The sequence below is a fragment of the Peromyscus maniculatus genome, chromosome 2, assembly GCF_049852395.1.
Source record: "Peromyscus maniculatus bairdii isolate BWxNUB_F1_BW_parent chromosome 2, HU_Pman_BW_mat_3.1, whole genome shotgun sequence".
Lineage (NCBI taxonomy): Eukaryota > Metazoa > Chordata > Mammalia > Rodentia > Cricetidae > Peromyscus > Peromyscus maniculatus.
The window spans coordinates 169,786,142-169,809,028 of record NC_134853.1 but is presented as its reverse complement, the minus strand read 5'-3'; the positions used below and the strand labels follow the sequence as shown (position 1 = coordinate 169,809,028).

Below are 22,887 nucleotides of genomic sequence, written 5' to 3'. Positions count from 1 at the left end.
CACGCTGAGGAATTTCCAAGGAGACAGACCAAGTAAGGAAGCTGCATCTGGGACGAGGCTGAGCCCCCACCGTGCCTCAATGGCTGCCTTGTGAGGCCCCTTACAACTCCTTCCCAGCTCCTCTCTGCTGCTACCCTGCCTCCAGCATCCACAAACCATCCCTACCCAAGGAGCATTGTCCTCACAAAGGACACCAAGGCCCGGAATGCTGAGTAACAAGGTGGTTAGTGGAGGCAGGACAAGTTAAGAGAGGGAGAAAAGGAAGAGGGAGGGGCTGACACAGCCTCAGAGAGGAGGGATGCCATTTGGGGGTCCGGCACACAGAGACAGGAGGTGACAACTGGAATCCACGGGTCTCACTGCCCAGCAATCACCTGAGAACAAGGTAGGCAGGGAGCCTGATGGACAATGTGGCAGGGATCGAGGAGGGATCAGCATCTGTCATGATGCCACAGGGCTGAGGCCAGCCCGGGAATGTTCATGGCGATCTTAAGCTGATCCTCTGGGGTCCACTTCACCACAGAGAGAAAGAAGGTGTGGAGAAAGCCCAGGGAAGAGTGATGGATCTCAGTGTCTGCACAGGGAGAGGGTGGGAGACACAACTGAAGGATTCTAACTAAAATCAGAGCAAGCAATTCAGAGGCTTGGGTGTAGCTCAGCGGCAGAGTGCTTGCCTGGCATGTATAAGGCCCTGGGTTCGATTCTCAGAATAGGAAGGGAAAAAGAAATGCATTACTGCCGATAGGAACCAGGTAACTCCACACACCTCAGTCATTTCCCCCCTCTGAGGGGCCCGCTAAGAGCACCATAGAGGACAGGCGACTTATTACCTGCACTTAGACAACCTACACCATCGTTTTGGAAGAGTCAGAAGGTGGCATTACCTGGAAGGTCAGTGTGGGAGAAAAGCTCACCAAGACACACATGGCTGTAGTATTCAGCCCCCATGGAGAAGGCTGTCTCTCAGAGGGCAGAGAACACTGCACTGCTCATCATTAGCGGACAAAAAGTTGGCACAACCCGGTGCTGGGCTGTGACCCTACCGTTGGGGACAGGCTATATGGCGCCTTGTCCCACAGCACTGCAGTGCCCTGCCCATCCTTCGGTGGACCGCTACCTTCATCTGGACGCCAGCAGACCCAATGAGGAGCAGAGAGTCTCCATCCCAGATGTCGACATGCAGCGTCTGAGCAGCCAGGTAGTGGGTGAACCAGCGCTGCTCGCCTGGCTTCAGGAACCCGGGATCCACCATGTACCTCAGCTGGAAGCCGGGAGAGCCTGAACAGAGAAAGCCCAAGGGAGCCTATGAGTAATTGGAGCATTTATCATCCTTACGTGCTGGAAATATTTCTGCTCTGGTCATGATTACTAATTTCTGCTTCCGTCACAATGACAGTTAATAAACACATTAATCAAAGACATCATAAAATATCCAAATTAACAAAGCGAAGAGTCTGTTCAAGAGACTGTACTCCTTTCCAGTGTGCACAATAAGCTCCCAAAAAAAGACTTATGGATTCCACCGAGTCCTGATGATGGATGGGGACGACGCCCCACGAGGCTCACCAGGGAGTTTATTATTCTATACACAGAACTTAAGAAGAGCCCAATACACATGTACTGTCAAGGCTGGGTCACATGTACACACACACACACACACACACACACACACACACAGATATCTTGAACCTGCCCCTGCTGGGCTACCTCAGGGTAGGACATCAGCCCCAAGAACACCCAGGTACCTCTCTGAGGCTGCACCCACCAATCAGGCTGACTAACATGGTAGCTAGACTGAGGCCTCTGCCTTCATCTTCCCGAAGAGATGCGATCATTAATTCTGAATCGACAAAACTGACGGTGGGATCATCGTTAGTTAAAGTGCATGGGAGCAGCAACACCGAGAGACACTCAAAGCCGCGCTTTCCCTCCTATCGATAGCGCCATCGATATCTACAAAAGCACGATGAGCAGAGCCCTCACCTCCAGAGAGGAGGGGGTGTGTGCAGCTCCTCACAGGTCATCCTCCCCTCCGAGACACCCTGCCTCATGTCTCAGCTGCACGGGGCACAGAGAGCAACATCCTGTCTGATGCCGTGACAGACGACCCTTTTAGTGAAGAAGTGTGTGTGGTGTGAGACAACACAGTCTGTGGTGCTGGGCTCCAGCCCTGAGGAGCAGGGAATGGAAGACGGGTGGTCTGGGGTGGACCCCAGGCTCGTGTGCTGAGGCCTGGCTGAGGAAAGAGAGGAACCAGGACAAAGACCTAAGAGGAGTCAAGTGAAAACTCACACAGAAGACAGGTATGCCCCACCGCAGCACCTCAGAGGAGGGCAGACAAAGTCACCACCCACCCTAGCCCGGCCCTGTGGCCAGCCCTGAGTCCTCAGCTCAGGACCATTCACAGACAAGAACCTGGCCAGATTCCCGTGCCTCTCAGAGACACACAGGCTCTGCAGCAGCCCTGTGAGCACCAGAGCCTGGGCTTACCACACAGTGTCAGACCAAGGCCGCAGGGCAGTGCCAGCCCTCAGCAAGACCTCTACGGAATGACTGCCCCAGAGACATGTGAGCCACATGCCCAACACGTGCTACCTCAGCGTCTCCTGGGCACATGCCCACCTGTCTTCTTGGGACACCCTGAGTCCAGCATGTCCCAGGCGGGACCCTCCCGTCCCCAGCCAGCTCCTACCAACACCACCTGACTGGCTCCCCTGCTCCATCACCATTCACCAGATGCCAGGCCCTGCACACGGAACATGAAGAAACAGGACACACAGGATCTATGCCTGTGTGGCACTAAGGTGGAGGATTTGCCACTGAGCACAGAGCCAGAGCAGCGGGCCTGGGGCTGGTTATTGTGGTAGCTGTTGACCATTCATAACAAGCCGGCCACCTCTTCACGCGCTCCTGACCAGCCGAGACCAACAGCTCTTTGGCAGCCATGTCTAGAACTGCTACAGAAGAACCTTTGAGAGTCCTGTGTCATCCCTGGGGGCTCGGAAGCTGTGACGCCACCAGCCACACTGAAAGAGGGTCCACAGGCAGGGGTACTGTCCTCCCCAAGTTCGCAGCCCTCGCCCTTCCTACTCCTTGCCCTTTCTGGCTGTTCCCTTGTGGCCTCCTCACTCAGCCCCACACACAGGCCCATGCCTTGGTGGACACTTCTGATTCTGGTGGGTTTCCTGATTCAACCCAGCCATCCCTTCACGATTCACAAATGCCTCCTGCCCTGGACAGGTGTTCACAGCCCCATGGAGTGAGACTCTTTCCATCTAGATGACATCCGAAGCTCAGAATGAGCTGCTGCAGCTGTGAATTCCTAGGCACCAAGGCAGAAATGCAGGGGCACACAGGGGGCGGGGGTGGGGGGACTGCAGGAATCATGACCATGACACATACCTCTCTATTCAAGGGCAGACCTAGCAGCCCACAAGGAAGGGAGGACCCAGTACCCCAGGTCTACCTACCCCTCAGGCAACTGCAGGGAAACACCAAACACCGCACCCCAGACACAGAATGTGAATACATTCAGAACATCAGGAAAACATGGCTACGTTAAGCCGCAAAGAAAACCTAAGCACAGCCCATGAAGTAGAAATAAAACAACTCCAATCTCTGAATACGCCATAAACTAGAAATCATTAATAAAAATTTAATCAAAACAAATTCAAAACCTAACCCTAAGTGACTCTGTCAAAGGGCACACAACAAGGTTTTCTAGAAAACCTGACTTGGTGGCACATGCCTGTCATCCCAGCACTGGGGAGGAGGAGGATGAGGATCAGGAGTTCAAGCCACCCTGGGCTACACAGTGAGTTCAAGGCTAGCCTGGGCTACATGAGATCCTTTTGAAAGGAGGAGGTGTCTAGGCAAACAATGAAAACACAATTTATCAGAGTGAACGAGACACAATCATCAAAGAAAAATTCATAGCCCTGCATACCACATATCTACAAAACCAGAAGATCTAAGAAAAATGAAGTGAGCTGAGAAAACTGGGAAATTAATGATCAAAATATCAAAAAGGGGGGCTTGGAGAGATGGCTCAGAAGTTAGGAGCACTGGCTGCTCTTGTGGAGGACCCAGGTTTGGTTCCCAGCAACCACATGGTGGCTCATACTGCCTATGACTCTGGTTCCAGGGTACCCAACGCCCTCTTCTGGCACTACATACACTTGGTGCACATACACATTAAAAAAAAGGGGGGGGGGACAGAGAGGAGACAAAGAAAAGAATGAAGATAATCCTGACTTTAATTAACTAGGAAACAAGAAAGAGCCACAGCCCCAAGAGGTAAGGCTGTGTCTGTACTTCGTCCCCATGTATTCTGTGAGTCTCACGTACCACATCTTAATGCTTTATCTCTTGAAGAACATGTGGGCTTTTCCAACTTTCTCATTATGATTAAAGCTTTCTGCAACATTGTGTATGGTTTTTCAAATGCCCATCGATGCAGGATTTGTTTCAATTAAGTTAATTATTTTTAAGCTGATACATGAGAACATAATTGTATGTGTGAATTATATGCAAGCACAAAAACATGTAAATAACAAATGCCATCTTGGGCAAAAAGGACAAACTAGAACACGGCACTACCAGACACCAAAATACACAATGAAGCCTCAGTGATAGAGGAGTGTGTACTGCCCCAGACACACAGCCCAGGAGGGCAGGACCAAGTGCCCCAAAATAACCACATCCAACCACAGTCGACTGAGTTTCCCTTCCTCTGCGTCGGCCATTTTACATTAGTGCTGGTTCATGACCTAAACTGAGACGGGTATTATACAAAGTTCCATGGCTGCTGAGAAGACTGTGCGTCTGGTCTGTAAATGTCTGTGGTTCAGTTTAACTCTGGAGTTTATTAATTTTGAGTCTGGATGGCCGGTCTGTTGAACCTGGACTTGTGGAGTTGCCCACTGTTACCTTTCAGGACCTGTCTGTCTTTTGACCTCCATTCATGTTTGTGCTTGTGAAACCCAGGCCCCAGGGTTTGGTGCACACATATTTACAACCGTTGTGCCTTCTTGGTTTGTGAGCAGAAGCTTCATCTCTTCTAACTGTGGTTGATGCCTGCTTCATCGGATATAAGACTGGCCACAGTGGCTACTCTGGGGCTTCTGTCCCCTTCATGGACTGATGTCCACCCTCTGACGGTCAGTCTGTGGGTGCCTTTGCCAGTGAGGTGTGGTGTTTGGAGACAACAAATAGATGCTGCTTTGTAATCCAAACATGTTATCTGCATCTTTTAATCAGAGATTTAATATACTAAGTATTATTGAAAGAGGGCTGTTATTCCCATGATCTGCTGGCTGTTTCTCTGGTTAGTTATTTCTTCCAGGACCTTGATGGTTTACTCTGTGAGGAGTGATGGACTCTTTCTTAGCTGGCTTCGTAGCCACGGGTTGCTTTGGTCTGTGAAGGGTCTTCATTGTGTCCTATCTTTTTCCCTCTGTCAACTCTAAAAGGCACCTTTGCTGGATACGGCAATCTTGGTGCCAGTTACCTCCTCATGGGGCTTGAAACATCACACTCTGGGCTGGTGGTAAACTTAGAGTTAGGGCTGAAGAGCTGAGGGGACCACCATGCCCAGGAAGCATCACCAGCGACTCCTCCCCCGCCTTGAGCCTCCATGTGGAGTGACTTCCTTGGCTTTTCCACTCTTGCTCCTCAGGAAGGGGCAGCCCATGCAGCAGGGGGCAGGGAGAGAGACAGGACTGTCCTCCTCGTCTCAATCCAGGCCTGCTGAAGGAGGAGCAGAGGCTGGAGTCCAGGATGGCTCAGGCAAGCAGAAAGGCTGCACTTTACCACAGGTTGCCCGGCTGCTGTTCCAGGTGGCCCTACCACCATGGCAGTCCAAGTACCACAGAGGCGGAAGCCAGAGGCACAGCTGGCTCCCGGACTGCATGTTCCCGTAACTGCTTTGTCAGAAATGAACATAAAGGAAAGAGATGTTTTGATCTGTACCGTCTAGCACCATTAATTCTGACCTTGGAAAGAAACAGGGAGCTTGTCCTCTGGTGCCTGCGATCCCCAGGGCAACCACCCAGCAGAGCCTCCCACTCTGTTCCCAAGGCATTTATGTTCACCCTCCTGTTCCGTTCCTTTTGCTTATCCCAGGCTTTGTCCTGTCCGTCCCCATGCTTCCTGAGCTGAACAATTAGAGAGGCCTCCTGAAGGACACTCTCTTCTTTCCCAGCACAGGCATCAGCCTGACATCAGCCTGACCATCAGCCTGACATCAGCCTGCACCTCGGCCTGACCATCAGCCTGCACCTCAGCCTGACATCAGCCTGCACCTCAGCCTGACATCAGCCTGCACCTCAGCCTGAAAGCACAGTTCACTTCAGTCGTGTTACGTTTTCACATGTGGCATTATCTGTTGTTCTGTTTAAAATCATTAGCCACTTCTGCTGTGATTCTTCACTGACTCATCACTAGAAGTGTGTTTTAGTCTTTCTAATTGGTCCAGAGTTTGGGGAAGGAGAAGGAGTGGCAGATTTCTGACCTGGTGGCATTAGTGTCAGAGAACAGCATACCCTTTGATGTAATAATGTTTAGGTTAGCACACAACTCTAATAGAAGCCGCAGCATCTTCACACAGGCCTTCACTGTGCTTCGTTCTCGTTCCCTACGAGTCTATGAGAACGTTTCAGGCTGTACTTCCAACCATCCTCACGGATGTGTCTCTGCCTGAGAGGTGTGTGGAACTCCCCTGCCTGTGCCTCCCCACTCAGGCTGCATGCACGAGCGCCTCTCAAACGAGAGCCATTTCCCTGCACAGGACGCCCCCACGGCTTTTCACCCTCCCAAACCCGAGCCACATCTGCCTGTCTCTGAGTTCTGGCATCGATGTTGTGAAGTTGCTTCGCGGGGCTGGAATTTGAGTGCAGTTTCCTCATCACTGTTCACCCCAAGTGGCAGCAGCAGTTCAGACCCCAGCGTGGTCTCATGAGCTGTGACACTGAACTAAGATGGGAAAATGCATCAGGTCTGTTTCCGGCCTGTGTGGTTTAAACCCATTAGTGTACAATGAAACCAGGAGCTGTAAGCCACTGCACACTGGAGGACACCAAAACACCCTGTCACTGTTCATCCTGCCTTTCCCAAGTGAACCGTATCACACAGCTGGAGAGATGCACAGATCATGGGAGCATCTGCTTGTCACGTAGAGGTATCCAAAGTAGACTGTGACTCTTGTGTCTTCTCCAGAGAAACACTCACCCACATGCAGTGGGCACAGTCTGTGGCCATAGCGCCATTGAGAGAGCCCATGTCCAGTGGGCACAGACAGTAGGCACAGACAGTGGCCACAGTGCCATCAAGAGAGGAGGCCAAGGCTGCAAAGGAGATGTCACATCACAGCCACAAAAGCTCCTGTAAAAACCGGAGACCTGCATCTAACCCCATATCTGGGCCTCACCCCCAGGGCCCAGGAAAGGAGGGAGCAGAGAGCAGGCACCCTGTGAGACACTGCCACGAGACAGAAAGTAAGTCTAGACTGTCACAGAAGCTTATGGGACAGCATGGCTCACAATGAGGAAAGAGCCTGGCCTCACTACAGAGAGCACAAAAGAGCCGGCACGTGAGGGCTCCGCCCACCACAGCAAGGGGACTCTGTCTCTGTTTCTGTCTTTAATCACAGTGTGCATGTGTGTGCATGTGTGTGTGTGTGCGCACACGCGTGTGTTCATGTGTGTGTGCATGCCCACGTGTGCATACTTGCACACATGCCACAGCACACATGTAGAGGGCAGAGAACGACTTGTAGGAATTGGTTCTCTCCTTCCACCATGGGGCTCCTGGGGAACAAACTCAGGTCATCAGGCTCGGCAGAAAGCACCTTTACCTCACAACCTGAGACCTCATTTCTGAGCAAATTATGTTTTTTTTTTTTTTTTTGGTTTTTCGAGACAGGGTTTCTCTGTGTAGCTTTGCGCCTTTCCTGGGACTCACTTGGTAGTCCAGGCTGGCCTCGAACTCACAGAGATCCACCTGGCTCTGCCTCCCGAGTGCTGGGATTAAAGGCGTGCGCCACCACCGCCCGGCGCAAATTATGTTTTAAACTATGAATATTTGCAACAACTATAACACTGGCAAGAGAGCTAAGAGCAGTAGGGAACTATTTTTAATTCTTAGATGGGATTATACCATTAAGTTTATGTTTTTCAAAACCTGAGTTTGGAGGCACTATGTGAAGAAATACTTGTAAAGGGGTTTCACACCCACACAAGGCTGACTCTGGATCCCGGCAGAGCCCAGCTGGCCAGCCACGGAGCTTGGTCTTAGACACGCCCGTCCCACCGTCCTGCACACATGACAGACTGCACGACACACCTCTTGAGAATAACGTCCATGGGACTGAAGAGGCGGCTCTGCAGTCGAGGTCACTTGCCGCTTTTGCAGAGAGATTGTTTCCCAGCCCCACACTGGACAGCTCGCAACCACTGTGACTCCAGCTCCAGGAGCTCTCTTCTGGCCTCCAGGATGCTCACATGCACACAGGCAGACAGACAGACAGACACACACACACACACACCACAGGCACATATACAGACACACATACATACACACACACAGACAGACACATACACACACAGAGGCACATATACAGACACACACACTCACATGCACACAGACAGACAGACAGACACACACACACACAGGCACATATACAGACACACACAACACATAAACACACACACAGGCACATATACAGACACACATAAACACACACACACAGACACATACACACACACACAGACAGACAGACACACACAGAGGCACAGGCACATATACAGACACACACAACACATAAACACACACACATAGGCACATATACAGACACATACACACACACACACACACACAGAGGCACATATACAGACACACACACTCACATGCACACAGACAGACACACACACACACACACAGGCACATATACAGACACACACAACACATAAACACACACACACAGGCACATATACAGACACACATACACACACAGACACATACACACACACACACACAGACAGACAGACAGACACACAGAGGCACAGGCACATATACAGACACACACAACACATAAACACACACACATAGGCACATATACAGACACATACACACACACACACACAGAGGCACATATACAGACACACACACTCACATGCACACAGACAGACAGACACACACACACACACACACAGAGGCACAGGCACATATACAGACACACACAACACATAAACACACACACACATAGGTACATATACAGACACATACACACACACAGACACACACACACACAGAGGCACATATACAGACACACACACTCACATGCACACAGACAGACAGACAGACACACACACACATAAAAAAAAAGGCATTATAAAATAAGAGCCCCACACAAAGTCTAGCAAGGCATTCTTGTATCCACCACTTACCAGCCTCAAAGGAGCCGTCTTTATTAATGGGGACGAGGACATGGGACAGGGAGGCGGAGCTGCTCTTGCCTGTCCCATCCAGCTTGACCAGCTGCAGGCGTGGCGTGGTCTCAGGTGGAAAACGGTAAAACTGGAAGGTGAAATACACAGTCTGTGGCCATGGTGCTCCTGGGCAGTCCTGGGCCGCTCTGAACACAACAACAAGGAACCAATCAGACATCCACGGAGAAGCTCCGGGGTGTGACAGGCACAGGGGCAGGACAGGCACTGCGATCACCGAGGTCACCTCAGTTACCGCCAAGAACATCTTTGTCCTCTCAGAGCACAGGACAGTGGCTATTCCAGGTGCCACGACCTCCTGGCTGGAGGTGCTGCTCTCAGCAACACTGGAGCCCGAGAATGGGCACACAGGGGGCAGGATTTAATTAGCCCAGAAGACCACACAAAGCAGGGCTTCTGGCACTTACAAAGGAGGTCCCAGCCAGAATAACGTAAAAAAACGTCAGCATGAGAGAAATCCCAATGTTCAAGATGAAGGTAACTGATTACTGATTCAGTTGTGGTGCTCTGAATGACATGGCCCCCAGAAGTTCATAGGGAGTGGCACTATTAGGAGGTGTGGCCTTGTTGGAGTAGGTGTGGCCTTGTTGGCAGAAGTGTGTCACTGTGGGGAGGGCTTTGAGATCTCATATATGCTCAAGCCACACCCAGTGTCTCAGACCACTTCCTGTTGCCTACAAGATCAAGATGTGTAGCTCTCAGCCACCTCTCCAGCACCATGTCTGCCTGCATGCCACCATGCTCTCAACCATGATGATAATGGACTGAACCTCTGAACTGTAAGCCATCCAGCTAAATGTTTTCTTTATAAGAGTTGCCGTGGTCTTGGTGTCTCTTCACAGCAACAGAAACCCTAACTAAGACAGTCATTATACACCATATACCCATATCAGATTACCAACTATCCCATAAATGCACACAATTACTACATGTATCAGTTAACTCAGAAAACAGACGGCCATGTTCCAGCTGGCAAAACCTGAACACAGAGCATGCCAGGAGTCAGCCCTCCGGTATGAGGAAGCCAGGGAGTGGGATGGATGGGCACCCGGAGACTACCTGCTGAAGGCAAGAAACTGAAGCACGATCTCATTCCCTCGGCGACAATCTGACTCCTCCTTCTGAGGGTTGAACCTCACCGGATCTGAGGGATTGACGGCTTCCACTGGCTGCTGGCTGGCATCCAGGATCTCAGGGAAGCCGGAAGACTGCAGGAGCGCCATTGCTGCTCTCGAGAGCTGCCTTCTCGAGCTGGAACAGAAAAAACCCTCAGCCCAAAGCCCAGGAGTGCCGTGCACACCTCTCTACAAGAGCCTGCTCATCAAAATCAAAAGTCCAGGGCCTCCCCACCAAGCCTCACCTCCTGGTCTGGGCTCCCACAACTATGGGGACATGCAGAGGAGTGAAGGGGAGTTCCTGCAGATGATCGACAGCAGGTGTTCCCAGAACCAAGGACGTCTGGCTCAGGTCAGCTTCCAGGTGAGAGACCCTGCCCTCTAACACGGGTTCCTGCCGAACAAAACCAGGGCTCCAGGAGTGCAGCAAGAACCTGCCAACGACGGACCCCAAAGGTGCTCAGGCCTAAGGGTTTACTGCCCAAATGACTCCTGGGGGGTCATCAGCTCAGCAACTATCAATACAGGAGGCTTTTAATTTCAGGTGACCAATGACAGATTTTAGTATCTGTCCCATGAAATACTTGAGCCAAACTAAAAACAAAAAAAATAATAAATTTTTAAAAATTGTGTTTTTATCTGTAAGTCAAGGTTAACCGATCACTCTGTATTTTATACAGCAACCTCATCTGTGAGTTACAAAGCCACGAGGAAGAAATCACAATTTTTTTTTCAAGACAGGGTTTCTCCGTGTAGCTTTGCGCCTTTCCTGGATCTCACTCTGTAAGCCAGGCTAGCCTCGAACTCACAAAGATCCTCCTGCCTCTGCCTCCCAAGTGCTGGAATTAAAGGCGTGAGCCACCACCGCCTGGCTGAAATCACAAATTTTATGAGCAGGCCAGTACCACAGAGACACCTGATGTCTGGGGCCTGAACACCAAATGCCAAACAGTGCGGCAAGACATCACACTCCTGTTTGGTCTCAGACTCAGAATGGTAGCAAAAGCCTGAGGTGCGCAGTCGGGCAAAACCTACCGTTCTCGTCCCCTCCAGCCCCCTCCCGTCCCCTCCTGTCCCCTCCCGCCCCCTCCCGCCCCCTCCCGTCCCCTCCTGTCCCCTCCCGTCCCCTCCCGTCCCCTCCTGTCCCACATCACAAAGAACACCCCAAGGCCCCATCATCCAAACACCAGACTTCCTTCCCAACAGGAGGTGATGAGCTTGTGTGGGAGCGGAGCAGGACAGGGTGGGTACACTTACTGCCTGGAGCAGGGGACCCTGTGGGGACTGAGGTCTGTCCAGGGACTGAGGAGGGGGCTTGGAAGAGCTGCGCGGAGCCGGAGGCTGTGGGGAGGCCGCCAGCTGGGAAAGCGACAGCTGCAAGGCAAGAGTTCTTGGGTGAAACGCTCCGAGCATGCAGTCAGTGCACACAGAAACACACGCATGCTGCACAGACCCCAAAGACGACTCCCCGCATCACCACCAGGAGTGATGCAAGTACTCTCCGGGCCGGCGGCTGATCTGAAGTCCAGAGCCCTCCAAGTTCCCTTAATTCATAATTAGAAGGAGGCCTGGGGCTGTGATTCCTCACGCATCGTCACAACGGAAAAGCGGGTGAGGAGGAGAGGCTCCTGCTGCGGGACCAGATGCTGGCCCAGCCTCTGGACTTGCGCCTATCCTTGCACTGGACACCTCCAAGGCTCTGTCCAGCACCCTGTCCACTGAGTCTCCCCACCAAGGCAGCGACCAGACTCGGTGGTCAACAGGAAGTCTGGGGACAGAATGTCCATCTCCACTTCCTCAGAGCATGATCTACCTCAGTCTCCTCACCTCTGTCAGAATAATAATGGCCTCAACAGCTGGGCTACTGTGAGAATTGCACGTACATTCAGTGTACTAAGCCATCTACAAAAGTTTATGTTCACAAATGGAAAATGAATGCAAATATCAAAAGTGGGGGGGGGGTCTGGGCTGCAGTAGAGCATGTGTCTCTAGTCACAGCAAAATTCTGTTTCCAGTGCACACTGCTGTGGGATGATGGCTACCAGCAAGGACAGCTAGCCCAGAGCAGGGCTCAGCACGATGAGGGCAGGAGCAGTGTGCAACGGACAGTATCCCTGGGGCATGGGAAGGGTCTCTAGGGTCCATTCAGCCCCCCAAGACTGCTAGGCCAGTAGAAGGCAGGAAGCAGCCCACAAACTGCACCTTGGGTCTGGCTTCCCTAAAATTTTATTTTCAGGATGATGCTGTAAGTCGTGCAGCCAAAGCCGCCCAGGGCCGGGGGACACGTGCCCCTAGCCTGCTCAGCTGTCAGTGACAGGAAGCACTGATCTTTCTGCACAGAAAGTTCTAGGCTATGCAGGTGAATACTGACTGATGGGTGGCTGGATGTCCTGCCTCTGTCAGCTGTGGTCCAAAATCTGCTGACACCAAGTGCTTGGCCCACAGGCCAGCTGCTGCCTGGTGTCTATACCACTCTGGGAGGGGTGATGGCCAGGTCCCAGTGTCCCAGGGAGTCAATGGCACTGACTCAACAAGCCTCACCACTTGGAGAACGTGGTATTTTAAGTGTGGATGGCAAGGCCCAGGATCACTGACTGGGCAGGAGGCCACCAGATGGCAACTGGACCTGGAAGTCAGCTAGCTGAGGCAGGCTGCAAGACAGGGCAGGGGGACCAAGGCACCTCCAGCCCCCGCATCCAAGTGAAGTCCTTTCTTCAGCCCCAAACCCTCTGACCCTTATTCTAGACTACGTGAGAGGCCCTCTTGAGCCTGGACTTACCCCTGGTCCCACAGGAGAGTCCTGGATTGCAGCAAGATCCTGGGCGGCTGGTGCTGGCGTGCCTGGGGTGGGGGGAGCACACGGGGCCATAAGTGTCTTCAGGGCCCAGAGCCCAGAACGCCAGTCCAGTTGGGACCACTGTGCTTCTCTATGCCATCTACAACTGTCTGTTTGCATACACCGCCCAACACAGCTCCTCTGAGCCTGGAGATGGGAAGCAGGGCGGCCTCCTCACCCCCACTCTGCCTGCCTCCTCCCCTCTGCCTCAAGCTGCCTCGCTAAGTGTGGGCCAAGTGAGACAGAACACTCTGGCTCCTGGATAACCAAGCTCTCTGACACACTTCTCCATACCCTCTGCCTTGGGAGTGCCCAGCTCTGAGGTATGCCAGACCTAGGGGTACCATGGCTGCAAGCTGCCTGGTGATCCCAACACCACCTCCTGAACATGGCCCAAGCCCCAGGCTCTCCTCATTCAAGATGCAGATGTGCCTTTGGGAAGTCTACCCGAAAGTCAAGGCCAGCCCTCCACGAGGTTCCCCAGACTGAGAAGGGGCTGAGAACAGCGGTGACCCTTCAGAGGCCAAGGCAGTGTCCAATGGCCCAAGTGGCCCTCTGTAGAGTGACAACCTCCTCTACTGAGGCCACTGCCCTACAGTAGTACAACAGTCAAGCCAGGAGTGAGGCTGAGCTTGGTCTGTGCAGATCGTCACAGCTGTGCTCCGTCTCACAGCCACGTCACAGATGCCACCATCGGCCTTCACCTCCATGGTCACAACTTCTTGTCAATAAGAGGGGCTGTCCCAATGAGACTCCTGCCCCCAGAATGCTGTAGGAACCTTGTATTTTCCTGTGGAGTGGCCTGACAGTTGTCCCTGAGAGCACAGCTTCGTGCCCATGCCTCGCCTGGACCACTGCAGTCCCCAGTGATGGGACACTGCCCACTTCTAGGGGACTTTATCCCCTACTGGACTTTGATTTCTGGAAACATCCTACCCTCTCTCCAGGGCCTTGTCCAACCCTCATGGGACTGACAAGACATGCCAGGCATTCACACAGCCCTCTCTTACTCCCATGGGGCCCCTGCTATCCAAGTCTCCACATGGCCCACAACTGACAGGAATGAATCTCATACTTCCCAAGGTCCCCTGGGGACCCCACAGCAGACAGCACCAGGCAAAACAGCCCAGTGTCTCTGCCTCTGTGCCACCTGCATCGAGAATGCCTCCTGTTGCATTCTGGGTAGCAACAAACCAAAAATAAGATCAGCACACTCGCTATTAAGGAGGAAACCCAGGACATACTGCTTAAGCACCATACTGCAATGGCCTTCAGACCACATAGCCTCTTCTGGCTGCTTTCCGGAGGGTCCCTTAGGAGATGCTACAGCTTGTCCCAGGCCTCGTGAGGATCTGGTGGAGGCCTTGTGAAATCTCACTGATGGGGGGACAGAATGGCAGGGAGTTCCAGGAATGGAGTGGGGACCAGCCACAAAGGGCTTCTGCCTCAGGAGACCCAAATGCCCAGACGGGCCGGTACAGCTCATGGCCCAGCTGCCCCCTGGGTCATGGCCCACCCGGGAAGCATCCACCTACCCACCCACTCTCTCCTAACGTGTCAACCAACAGGGTTCCCAGTAACCCAGATACTCATGGCCAAGGAGTCTGTGATCTGTGAAACCAGGGGCTTTGCTTTGGGGGAGCCAGAAGACAAGGCCAGCTGGCTGTTTCCACAGATCAATCTCAGCTCTCTGGAGGCAAATGTGGGTGCTGCCACCCAGCCAGCCGCCACAGGGTGCCTAGCCCAGGTCCCCAGACCATCTTCTGCACTCTCTCCTCCTAAAACAGCCTAAAGATGAAACGGGAAAAAGCTACTTTGTTCCACCCTAAATGGGGACTTGGAAAACTCTACAGGCTGATTTTATAAAGAGGAAAAATTGCAGGAGATGGCTCCATTATCCTTAGCTAAGAGAAAGCCAGCACTTAGGCACGGGCCCGTGTGCATCCTCCAGGCGAGGGAAAGCTCGCTGGCTGGAGGCAACACCACCAGGGCCCATTACCGCTTCTCCCCCACAGGCTCAAATTTGGGGATTGTATGGTATGTTTCTTCAGGTAATTCTTTATATTGTGACTTACCATGCAATTTTACCTTCTGATAGAGCTAAAACAGCCTTTAAAAGGCTCTGGCAGTCCTTTTACGACACCTGCTGTGAGCCCAGGCTGTGAGGGCCCAACCCACACCCCAAGAGAAACACAGGCTGGGAAGAAATACATCCAGACCGAGAGATGCTCGTTTTCCAATCTTTCCCTCTTAGCGCCTCATCCCTACCTGGGGTACACCACAGTCCCACAGGAAAGCCCCACTTCTGCTATGGCGCACAACTGGGCAGGAACCCCTGGGCAACACATCAGACCCCAGGACAACATGTCTGTGCGCCCATGTCTGCCTGCAGAATGTCCAAGTGCACGCCACATGCCCCTGAACCAATACAAGCATGCTCGTGTACAGCAAGGAGCCCGAAGAGGATAGCTGGTGTGTTGAACATACGAGAGCATTACAGTGAGAAGAGCCGGTGACCAGACACACAGGCACAAGTCTACCCTATCTACTGACCCCATCTCCTGGGGGGAGAGGCAGGGGAGCAACCACATGTGGCAGGCAGACCTGCTCCAAGCTTGACGGCTCCCTGAACAGGGTGAGCTGCAAGGCATTTACCCCGCCACTGCACCCATCTGCTAGTGTGAGTTCCCATGTTACCAGTGGCTGTATAAGGCTTTAATTACAGCTAGGTGCTACTCATCAGATCTACCATGGTGGCCCTGCCATAGCCAGAAGGCCCTGCGGGTGGCACTAATGACAGCCATCAGCACAGGCCGGCACAGAGAGCTCCACAGGCGGCTGGTAACTACTGACTGCTGCTGCTTCTCCCCAGAATGTGGCCGCGAAGGCTGGACTCCATTCCGGAGGCTTGAGATAGCGTTTAGCTGGGCCTGGGCCTGGGCCTCTGGGTTTAAGAAGTGGCCTGGCCATTAAGGAAGAGCATGGAGATTCAGAGACTGTGGTTTCTCTTGGCTCAAAGGAGCCCAGGAGCCATGCGGCCAGTGCGGCTCAGTGGCACACAACCTTTGCGTACAGAGGAAAGAGACGAAGTCAGTGGGTCCCGAGACGCCAGCTGAGGCTGCTGGCCAATTGCCAGAGACTAAGGAAAAGGCTCCTCAGCCACAGCAGCCTCTGCATCCTGCCTGAGCATCGTCTAACTGCTCCTGACACACGCTTAACTCTCAACCAGTCTCCAACTGCTGCCCACAAAACATCCACTATGCACCCCAGTTCTCTCGGTTTGGCCTCAAGAAGCCCACGCATCCTCTGCCTGACTGAGCAGGGGCTCCTGAAGGCCAGGCAGGAGCTTATGCTCTGACCCCAAGCTGAACTGTCACAGGTCCCTTTGGGTCACTCAGAGTCCCGAGGCCTGTGTGGCCTCTGACTTCTGTACACAGAAGGGAGGGAGACTGCTCTCTGAGGCGGGCTAGTGTGGCCACAGGGAGAGACTTCCCGGGGACACCCTGAGCTGCTCCCCTCAGCCCTGGCCAGACCTCAGGCATTTTAGCCTGACCAAGGACGCTGGACACTGTCACTCTGAGTAATGGACAAACGCAGCAGAGGAGCACTGTCCATCCGTGTCCATTATCACAGCTGGCTCGGCTCCCTAAGAGAGTGAGCATTTGCTGGGCTTTCAGCTCCGTCGCTGCCCCTCCACAGCATGGACAAGGACGGGGACCAAGGCACAAGGCAGTGCCCACCCCGGGCAACGCTCAACCTTCCGCTGTCCCCTTGTTAACACACAGGGGCTCAGGTGAGGGACCTGACACCGCTGCACCACCTAGGGAGCCACTGAACGGCCATCTCTCCTCTTGAGCCACCCGCCTCTCACGTGCTCAGGGTCCCTGCCACGTGACAGTGGGCAGACAGGACGGGCAGCACCTCTCTCCCACCTTTACTCCCCTATCCCTCCGATTCACGTGTCCAATTTGTCACGTGCTTGTACTTAAGCGAGGGCCACAGAAAGATGCCAAGATAAGGAAGTAGCTAATGCAGGCCAGGACAACAACCTCCACCACTGTCCCGGACCTGGTGGCACTGGAGATCCTCAGTACAACAGGAACCCGCAGAAGCAGAGATGGATGATGGCACTGTGGCACCTTCCTGCTGATGACCTCGGCAGGGGGTGGGGGTTCATGCAAGGCTGCTTGGGCCCTCCTTCCTGAGAGAAGGGCTGCACCTGAGGAACTGGGGAGCAGCAGGCATGTGGGGTGAGGGGTGTGGGTAGAGGAAAGCACTCAGCTCGCTGAACGCCCAGCCCGTGGTCACCTGTGGTCAACCACAAGACGGCAGAGCAGAGGCCCTGAAGGTGGAGCAAGAAAGGAGCGGCAGGAGGCAGTTGCCTAGCAACAAGCAGCAGCTGGAGAAGGGAGGAGGCAGAGAGGGGACAGTGTGGCCGTCAAGGCGAGGGAGGGGAGGAAAGAGCCTGGGCCTTCATGAGATGGACGTAAAGACGTCATTAGACGTGAAGGAAGGTGGCAAGAGTGGCCCCTGTCATCCAACCACGGGGATAGAGGATGAGTCCGTACTAATGGGCTCCGGGTGCCAGGGATTCACAAGGCAACCCGGAAGGCCTTTACCCCTCACTATCTGCGGGTAAGCCAGCCTTCCCGAGGCTTTGATCACAGGGGTGGGAAAATAGGAAACAAGAGAGGAGGGAAGAAGCTGAGGGTGGGCAGGCCCGGGTCTCTACCTGAGTGAACTCAGACCGCAGCCCTCGTGGGGTGGGGTGACCTGTCCAGAGCACTGAGGGGTCGGCCCAGCTCGGTTCCCTGACAGCCCACTCTCCACAGCCCTGTGGTGTCCCCGGTGGCCACAAGCCTCTCCCCGACCTCTGTGGGGGCACCAGGCTCCGCAGACACAGGCCATCACCGCTCCCCGTGCAGAGGAGGCTACGTTACAGTGGCAGATGGCACGGTCTGACCACACGTGTCCTGGAAACACAGCAGTGCGTGTTTTCAATGACCCCTGCTACAGGACTGTGTTCAGATCCACTCAGCAAACAATCCAAAACGCTGTCGCCATCAGAACACTCAAAAGCCAAACACTGGGTCGAGGAAATTCCGAGTTTCATCAAAAGTGCAGCCCGAGCGCCCTCTAGTGGTTTCGTGTTTGCTCTAACGTCGTCGTCGGGGACGAACAGACCTCTGTCTCTCTGTCAACTTATAGGAAAAATAAAAAGGATGATCCATACGGGAAAGCCTGAATACCTCACTTAAAGTGACAGCCACATGTCATTAAGGTCTCCAGAAGAGCTGTGTAAGCTGGTATGACACTGAGGTCTGCAAAGTTCCCCTCACAAGTTAGACGCTAGAGAATATTTAAGTCTCTTATATTGGGGTCTTGGGAGGCAATGATTTCTAAGCGAGGAGCAGGGTGGAATGATTGTATCAACAGGACATGAGTGCAGCCATAAATTCAAATTAAATAAGCCACACAAAATCAGGTCTCAGCCACACAGTCACTGAAACATGCATTGTGCTGCTATAATACTGTACTACAGAGCTGTTCCTGATGTCTACAGAAACCAAAGCAGACACTTCTCTGCAGAGACAATGAATCTTTTTTAAAGATCTAAGAGTGTGTTCATGATGGCTGCTCATGTGTCCCGGAGGAGAACACCCCTGGCAGGCTGAGAGGAGACACTCAGGGGAGGCTGGCAGGCAGCTCTGTCCTCCCTCCCCCCTTCCCCCCCTCAGCCCACCCATTCATTAGTCAGTCCCTCCCTGGCCACATCCACACAGGGGCTGCTGAAGGGCAGGCCCCCAGCCTTGGGTTCTGTGCTTCTCAAGCAGGGGAAGCTTTGGCTCATTTGCATTTTGCTCACAGCAGCAGCTGGAGAAGGAGACAGCTGGAGTCAGTGTGGCCCCCACAGATATGGGATCTTGGCAGAACTACAATGATGGGCGCTCATACGGCGACCAACACTTTCCAACTGCTCTCCCTGTGCCCCTAAACCTCTCTGAGGACTTTCCTATGGGGAGCTGCCCTGCACCCCTCACCACATACCCAGAGTGACCCCCAGTCTCCCCACTCCCTACCCCTAGTCTTCTGTCAGTGGTGGGTAACACAGTGCGATGCTGATCACTACCTCAAAACTCGCCTGGAACAAAGTGACGCACGCTCTGTTGGGATTCCTAAATCCAAGGATTATCCTAGAGTGCCTGAGCTCAGAGCAAGGAGAAACTTCTGGCAAGAAGCCAGTTCTGCAGAAAACAGAGCTGGAAGGAGGGGAAAGCACAGGGTGAAGGCAAGGGGACAGATGGGGTCTCAGAAACATGCTGGGCTCTGGGATCCCGCCACCCCTAACCTCAGGGCTGCCTCTGAGCTTCTCCGTCACAGGGCCAATGAGATTCCTTCTTTCTTTCATTTATCTGGCAAATAAATCCATTTATTTATCCATTCCCTGGCTGGGGAGGAGAGGGTGTTTTTTTTTTAATTCTTGACTATTTAAAAGGTCACGGGGCTGCGGAGACGACTCACTGGATAGGCGCAAGCATGAAGGTTCAAATCCCCAGCACACATGAAAAAAGCCAGGCACTGTGGAGGGTGGAAACAGGAGTACTAGACCTCACTGGCCAGCCTCCCTCCAGGGTCAGTGGGGACCCTGTCTCAAAGGAATAATACAGCAGAGAATGTCATAGCTGAAAACCTGACACCCTCCTCTGCCCAAACACACACCTCAATCATTCATTCATTCACTCATTCATCCACTCAATTATGCTGAGAGTTCACACACATTAGAGCCTCCTCACACATGCTCTACCACTAAGCTGTATTCCCAGCTCCACAGACACAATATAAAATGTGGGGGCAGGAGGTGGCGGGGGCAGGAGGTGGTGGGGGCAGGAGCTGCAGAGACAGCTCAGCAGCTGAGAGCATGTATTGACTGCTATTGTAGAGGACCTCGTTGAGTTCCCAGCACCCACAGTGAGTGCCCCCAACTACCTGAAAATCCATCTCCAGGAGACACGACACCTTCTCTGGCTGCTATTGGCACTGAACTCACATGCACACACCCACACACAGACATACACATATACACACAATTAAAAATAAAAATAAAATCTAAAACAAAACGAAAACTATTCTCAAGAACAGCCAAGGCTGCCGGGTGGTGGTGGCACACACCTTTAACCCCAGCACTCGGGAGGCAAAGGCAGGTGGATCTCTGAGTTCGAGGCCAGCCTGGTCTACAAAGCAGGTTCCAGGACAGCCAGGACTGTTAACACAGAGAAACTCTGTCTCAGAAAATAAAAATTCTAGGAACATCCAGGGCCATTCTGCCACTCTGGCTGCACATCGTGAGGGTAACAAGGGCCCAGTTACCCTCTGCCCCTGTCTGTTGTGGCAGCCATCAGAGACTCTGTCCCGTTATATCATACTAATCGTCTCCGTTTTCCTAGCATATCTAAAGCTTTGCTTTTTAATCCATCTGGACGTGTGTGTGTGTGTGTGTGTGTGTGTGTGTGTGTGTGTGTGTGTGCCCCCGCGTGTGACTTGAGTTATTTTGCAACATTTATTTGAGTGACATGAAGCTAGGACTGAATTTTACATTTTCTGTACAACCAGGTGTACCAGCACCATCTACTGGCTGGTCTGTTCCGTCTCCCTGTGGTCAGCACGATGATGACTAACTGCTCCCCCAAAGACAGCCACATCCTAATCCACAGGAGCTGCTAGTGAGAGCTGCTGGTCAGCAGACCCTGAGGCATCACTTGAGCAGAGACGCTGCTCACTGCCAGGATGCAGGAAGGAGGGGATGAGGAGCCAAGCAGCCACTAGATTTTGGGGAATGGGAAGGAAATGGATTCTCCATGCAGCCTATGGAAGGCATGCAGCCTATGGATGTGACTTCTAGAGCAGTGGGATAACAAGGATGCACTGTTTTAAGTCACCAAGTTTCTGCCAAGTTATTGCAGCAACAAGAAACGCAGGCCTCTTATCTGCACAGGGATGCCCACCACCCCGTAGATGCCACGCTGTTCTTGGGCCTGTAACTCTATGCATAAGTCTGCAAACCAAAAATACTGAGGTTTCATTTCTTCCAAACTACCTTGGCTGCCCTTTACTGGATTGTTTTTAGATTTAAAAAGTAGCACATATCTAAAAAATAAATAAATAAACACAGTGTGTGGGTACAACACACTCTAGGCAGAAATCACAAGCTAAGAGTCAGCACAAAAGGGAGCGCACAGGGAAGGACTCCAAGGAGTTTGCACAGTCCCTAGACCAGCAGCGGGGGAGGGAGTTAGAGAGGGCAAGGGTTAGAGGGGGTGGGGTTAGAGGGAGTGGGGGGGAGGGTTAAAGAGGGCGGGGTTAGAGGGGTGGGGTTAAAGGGAGTGGGGGGGAGGGTTAAAGAGGGCGGGGTTAGAGGGGGCGGAGTTAGAGGGAGTGGGGGGGAGGGTTAAAGAGGGCGGGGTTAGAGGGGGCAGTGTGGGGGAGAGAAGAGTGGAAAGGAGGGGAGGTGGGTGACTTGAAGACCTCAATCAACAGGCAACAAAGACAGAGGTCCTGAGTGGCCACCAAATGTCAACTGTCCAGTGATTTTCAGGTCAGAAAGAGAGGAAATCATGGTCAGCAAGGCGGACGGACTTGTTAAAACAGAGCCACGAGTGCAGGACACCAAGGAAGCCAGTGTCCAAGACTAGAGCAGCAGCCGGGTGAGTAGGATGGCAGAGGCACCTTCCAGTCTCCAGCTCGGGCTCACCAGGAATCTGACAGACACAGCGGGGAAGACCATCGAGAAGAAGTGGAGCCCCTAAGGCCAGCTGACCTCGAGTCTCCTTTGGGGAGCACAGGCAGAGCTTGTGAGGGGTCTGGTTATCTGGGGGAAGGCAGCCCTACCAGGCCAGGCCCCACCCAACACAGCTGAAGAACAAGACCCAAACGATCAAACTGTCCTCAGAGCATGACACCTATTAGACTCACAAATTCTCAACCCCCAACAGGAGAGAATCCCAAGTGGCCATAAACCAGGCAGAGCTCATCAGACATGCAGAGGAGAGACACCGCCCAAGTCCCCACCGAAAGCGGAAGGCAGAGCTGTGCAGGTTAGGAGAGGCAGGTGGGGACAAGGTTACAGGGACAGGGTGAGTCCTGCACACCTCTGGCTACCCACAGGCTGGTGACCACCCCTAACCATAGTGTTTCATATTCCCAAACAACCAGAGAAAGGATTTTGGGTATTCTTAGCGCAGAGATGGACACACCCACTACCCTGACCCCAAGATGGCTCAATACAGACGCACTGGAACACCACACCACACCCCATGCAGCCCTTCTGTAGCTAAGAGACGAACTTGAGAGCGAATTGACCAAGACATTGCAGTCAGCCAACAGGAACACTCAAGTCTGTAAGCTGTATTCCACATAAAATGAGGACTTAGTCTGG

The 22,887-nt window shown here is 53.0% G+C and overlaps 1 protein-coding gene across 3 annotated transcripts in view; it reads right to left on the bottom strand.

Moving 5' to 3' along the window:
- Nphp4 (nephrocystin 4) overlaps positions 1-22,887 on the bottom strand; it is a 92,780-nt gene that overhangs the window by 17,795 nt on the left and 52,098 nt on the right. For 2 of the 3 annotated variants that reach the window (XM_076565767.1, XM_076565766.1), the window contains exons 12-17: positions 13,398-13,459; positions 11,876-11,992; positions 10,864-11,012; positions 10,563-10,754; positions 9,444-9,631; positions 1,118-1,278 (exon numbers count right to left, since the gene is read on the bottom strand). In XM_076565767.1, the coding sequence (XP_076421882.1) occupies positions 1,118-1,278; positions 9,444-9,631; positions 10,563-10,754; positions 10,864-11,012; positions 11,876-11,992; positions 13,398-13,459 (869 nt within the window). Of the gene's footprint in view, positions 1-1,117; positions 1,279-9,443; positions 9,632-10,562; positions 10,755-10,863; positions 11,053-11,875; positions 11,993-13,397; positions 13,460-22,887 lie in introns of all 3 variants that reach the window. The other variant, XM_076565768.1, reaches the window with a different exon arrangement.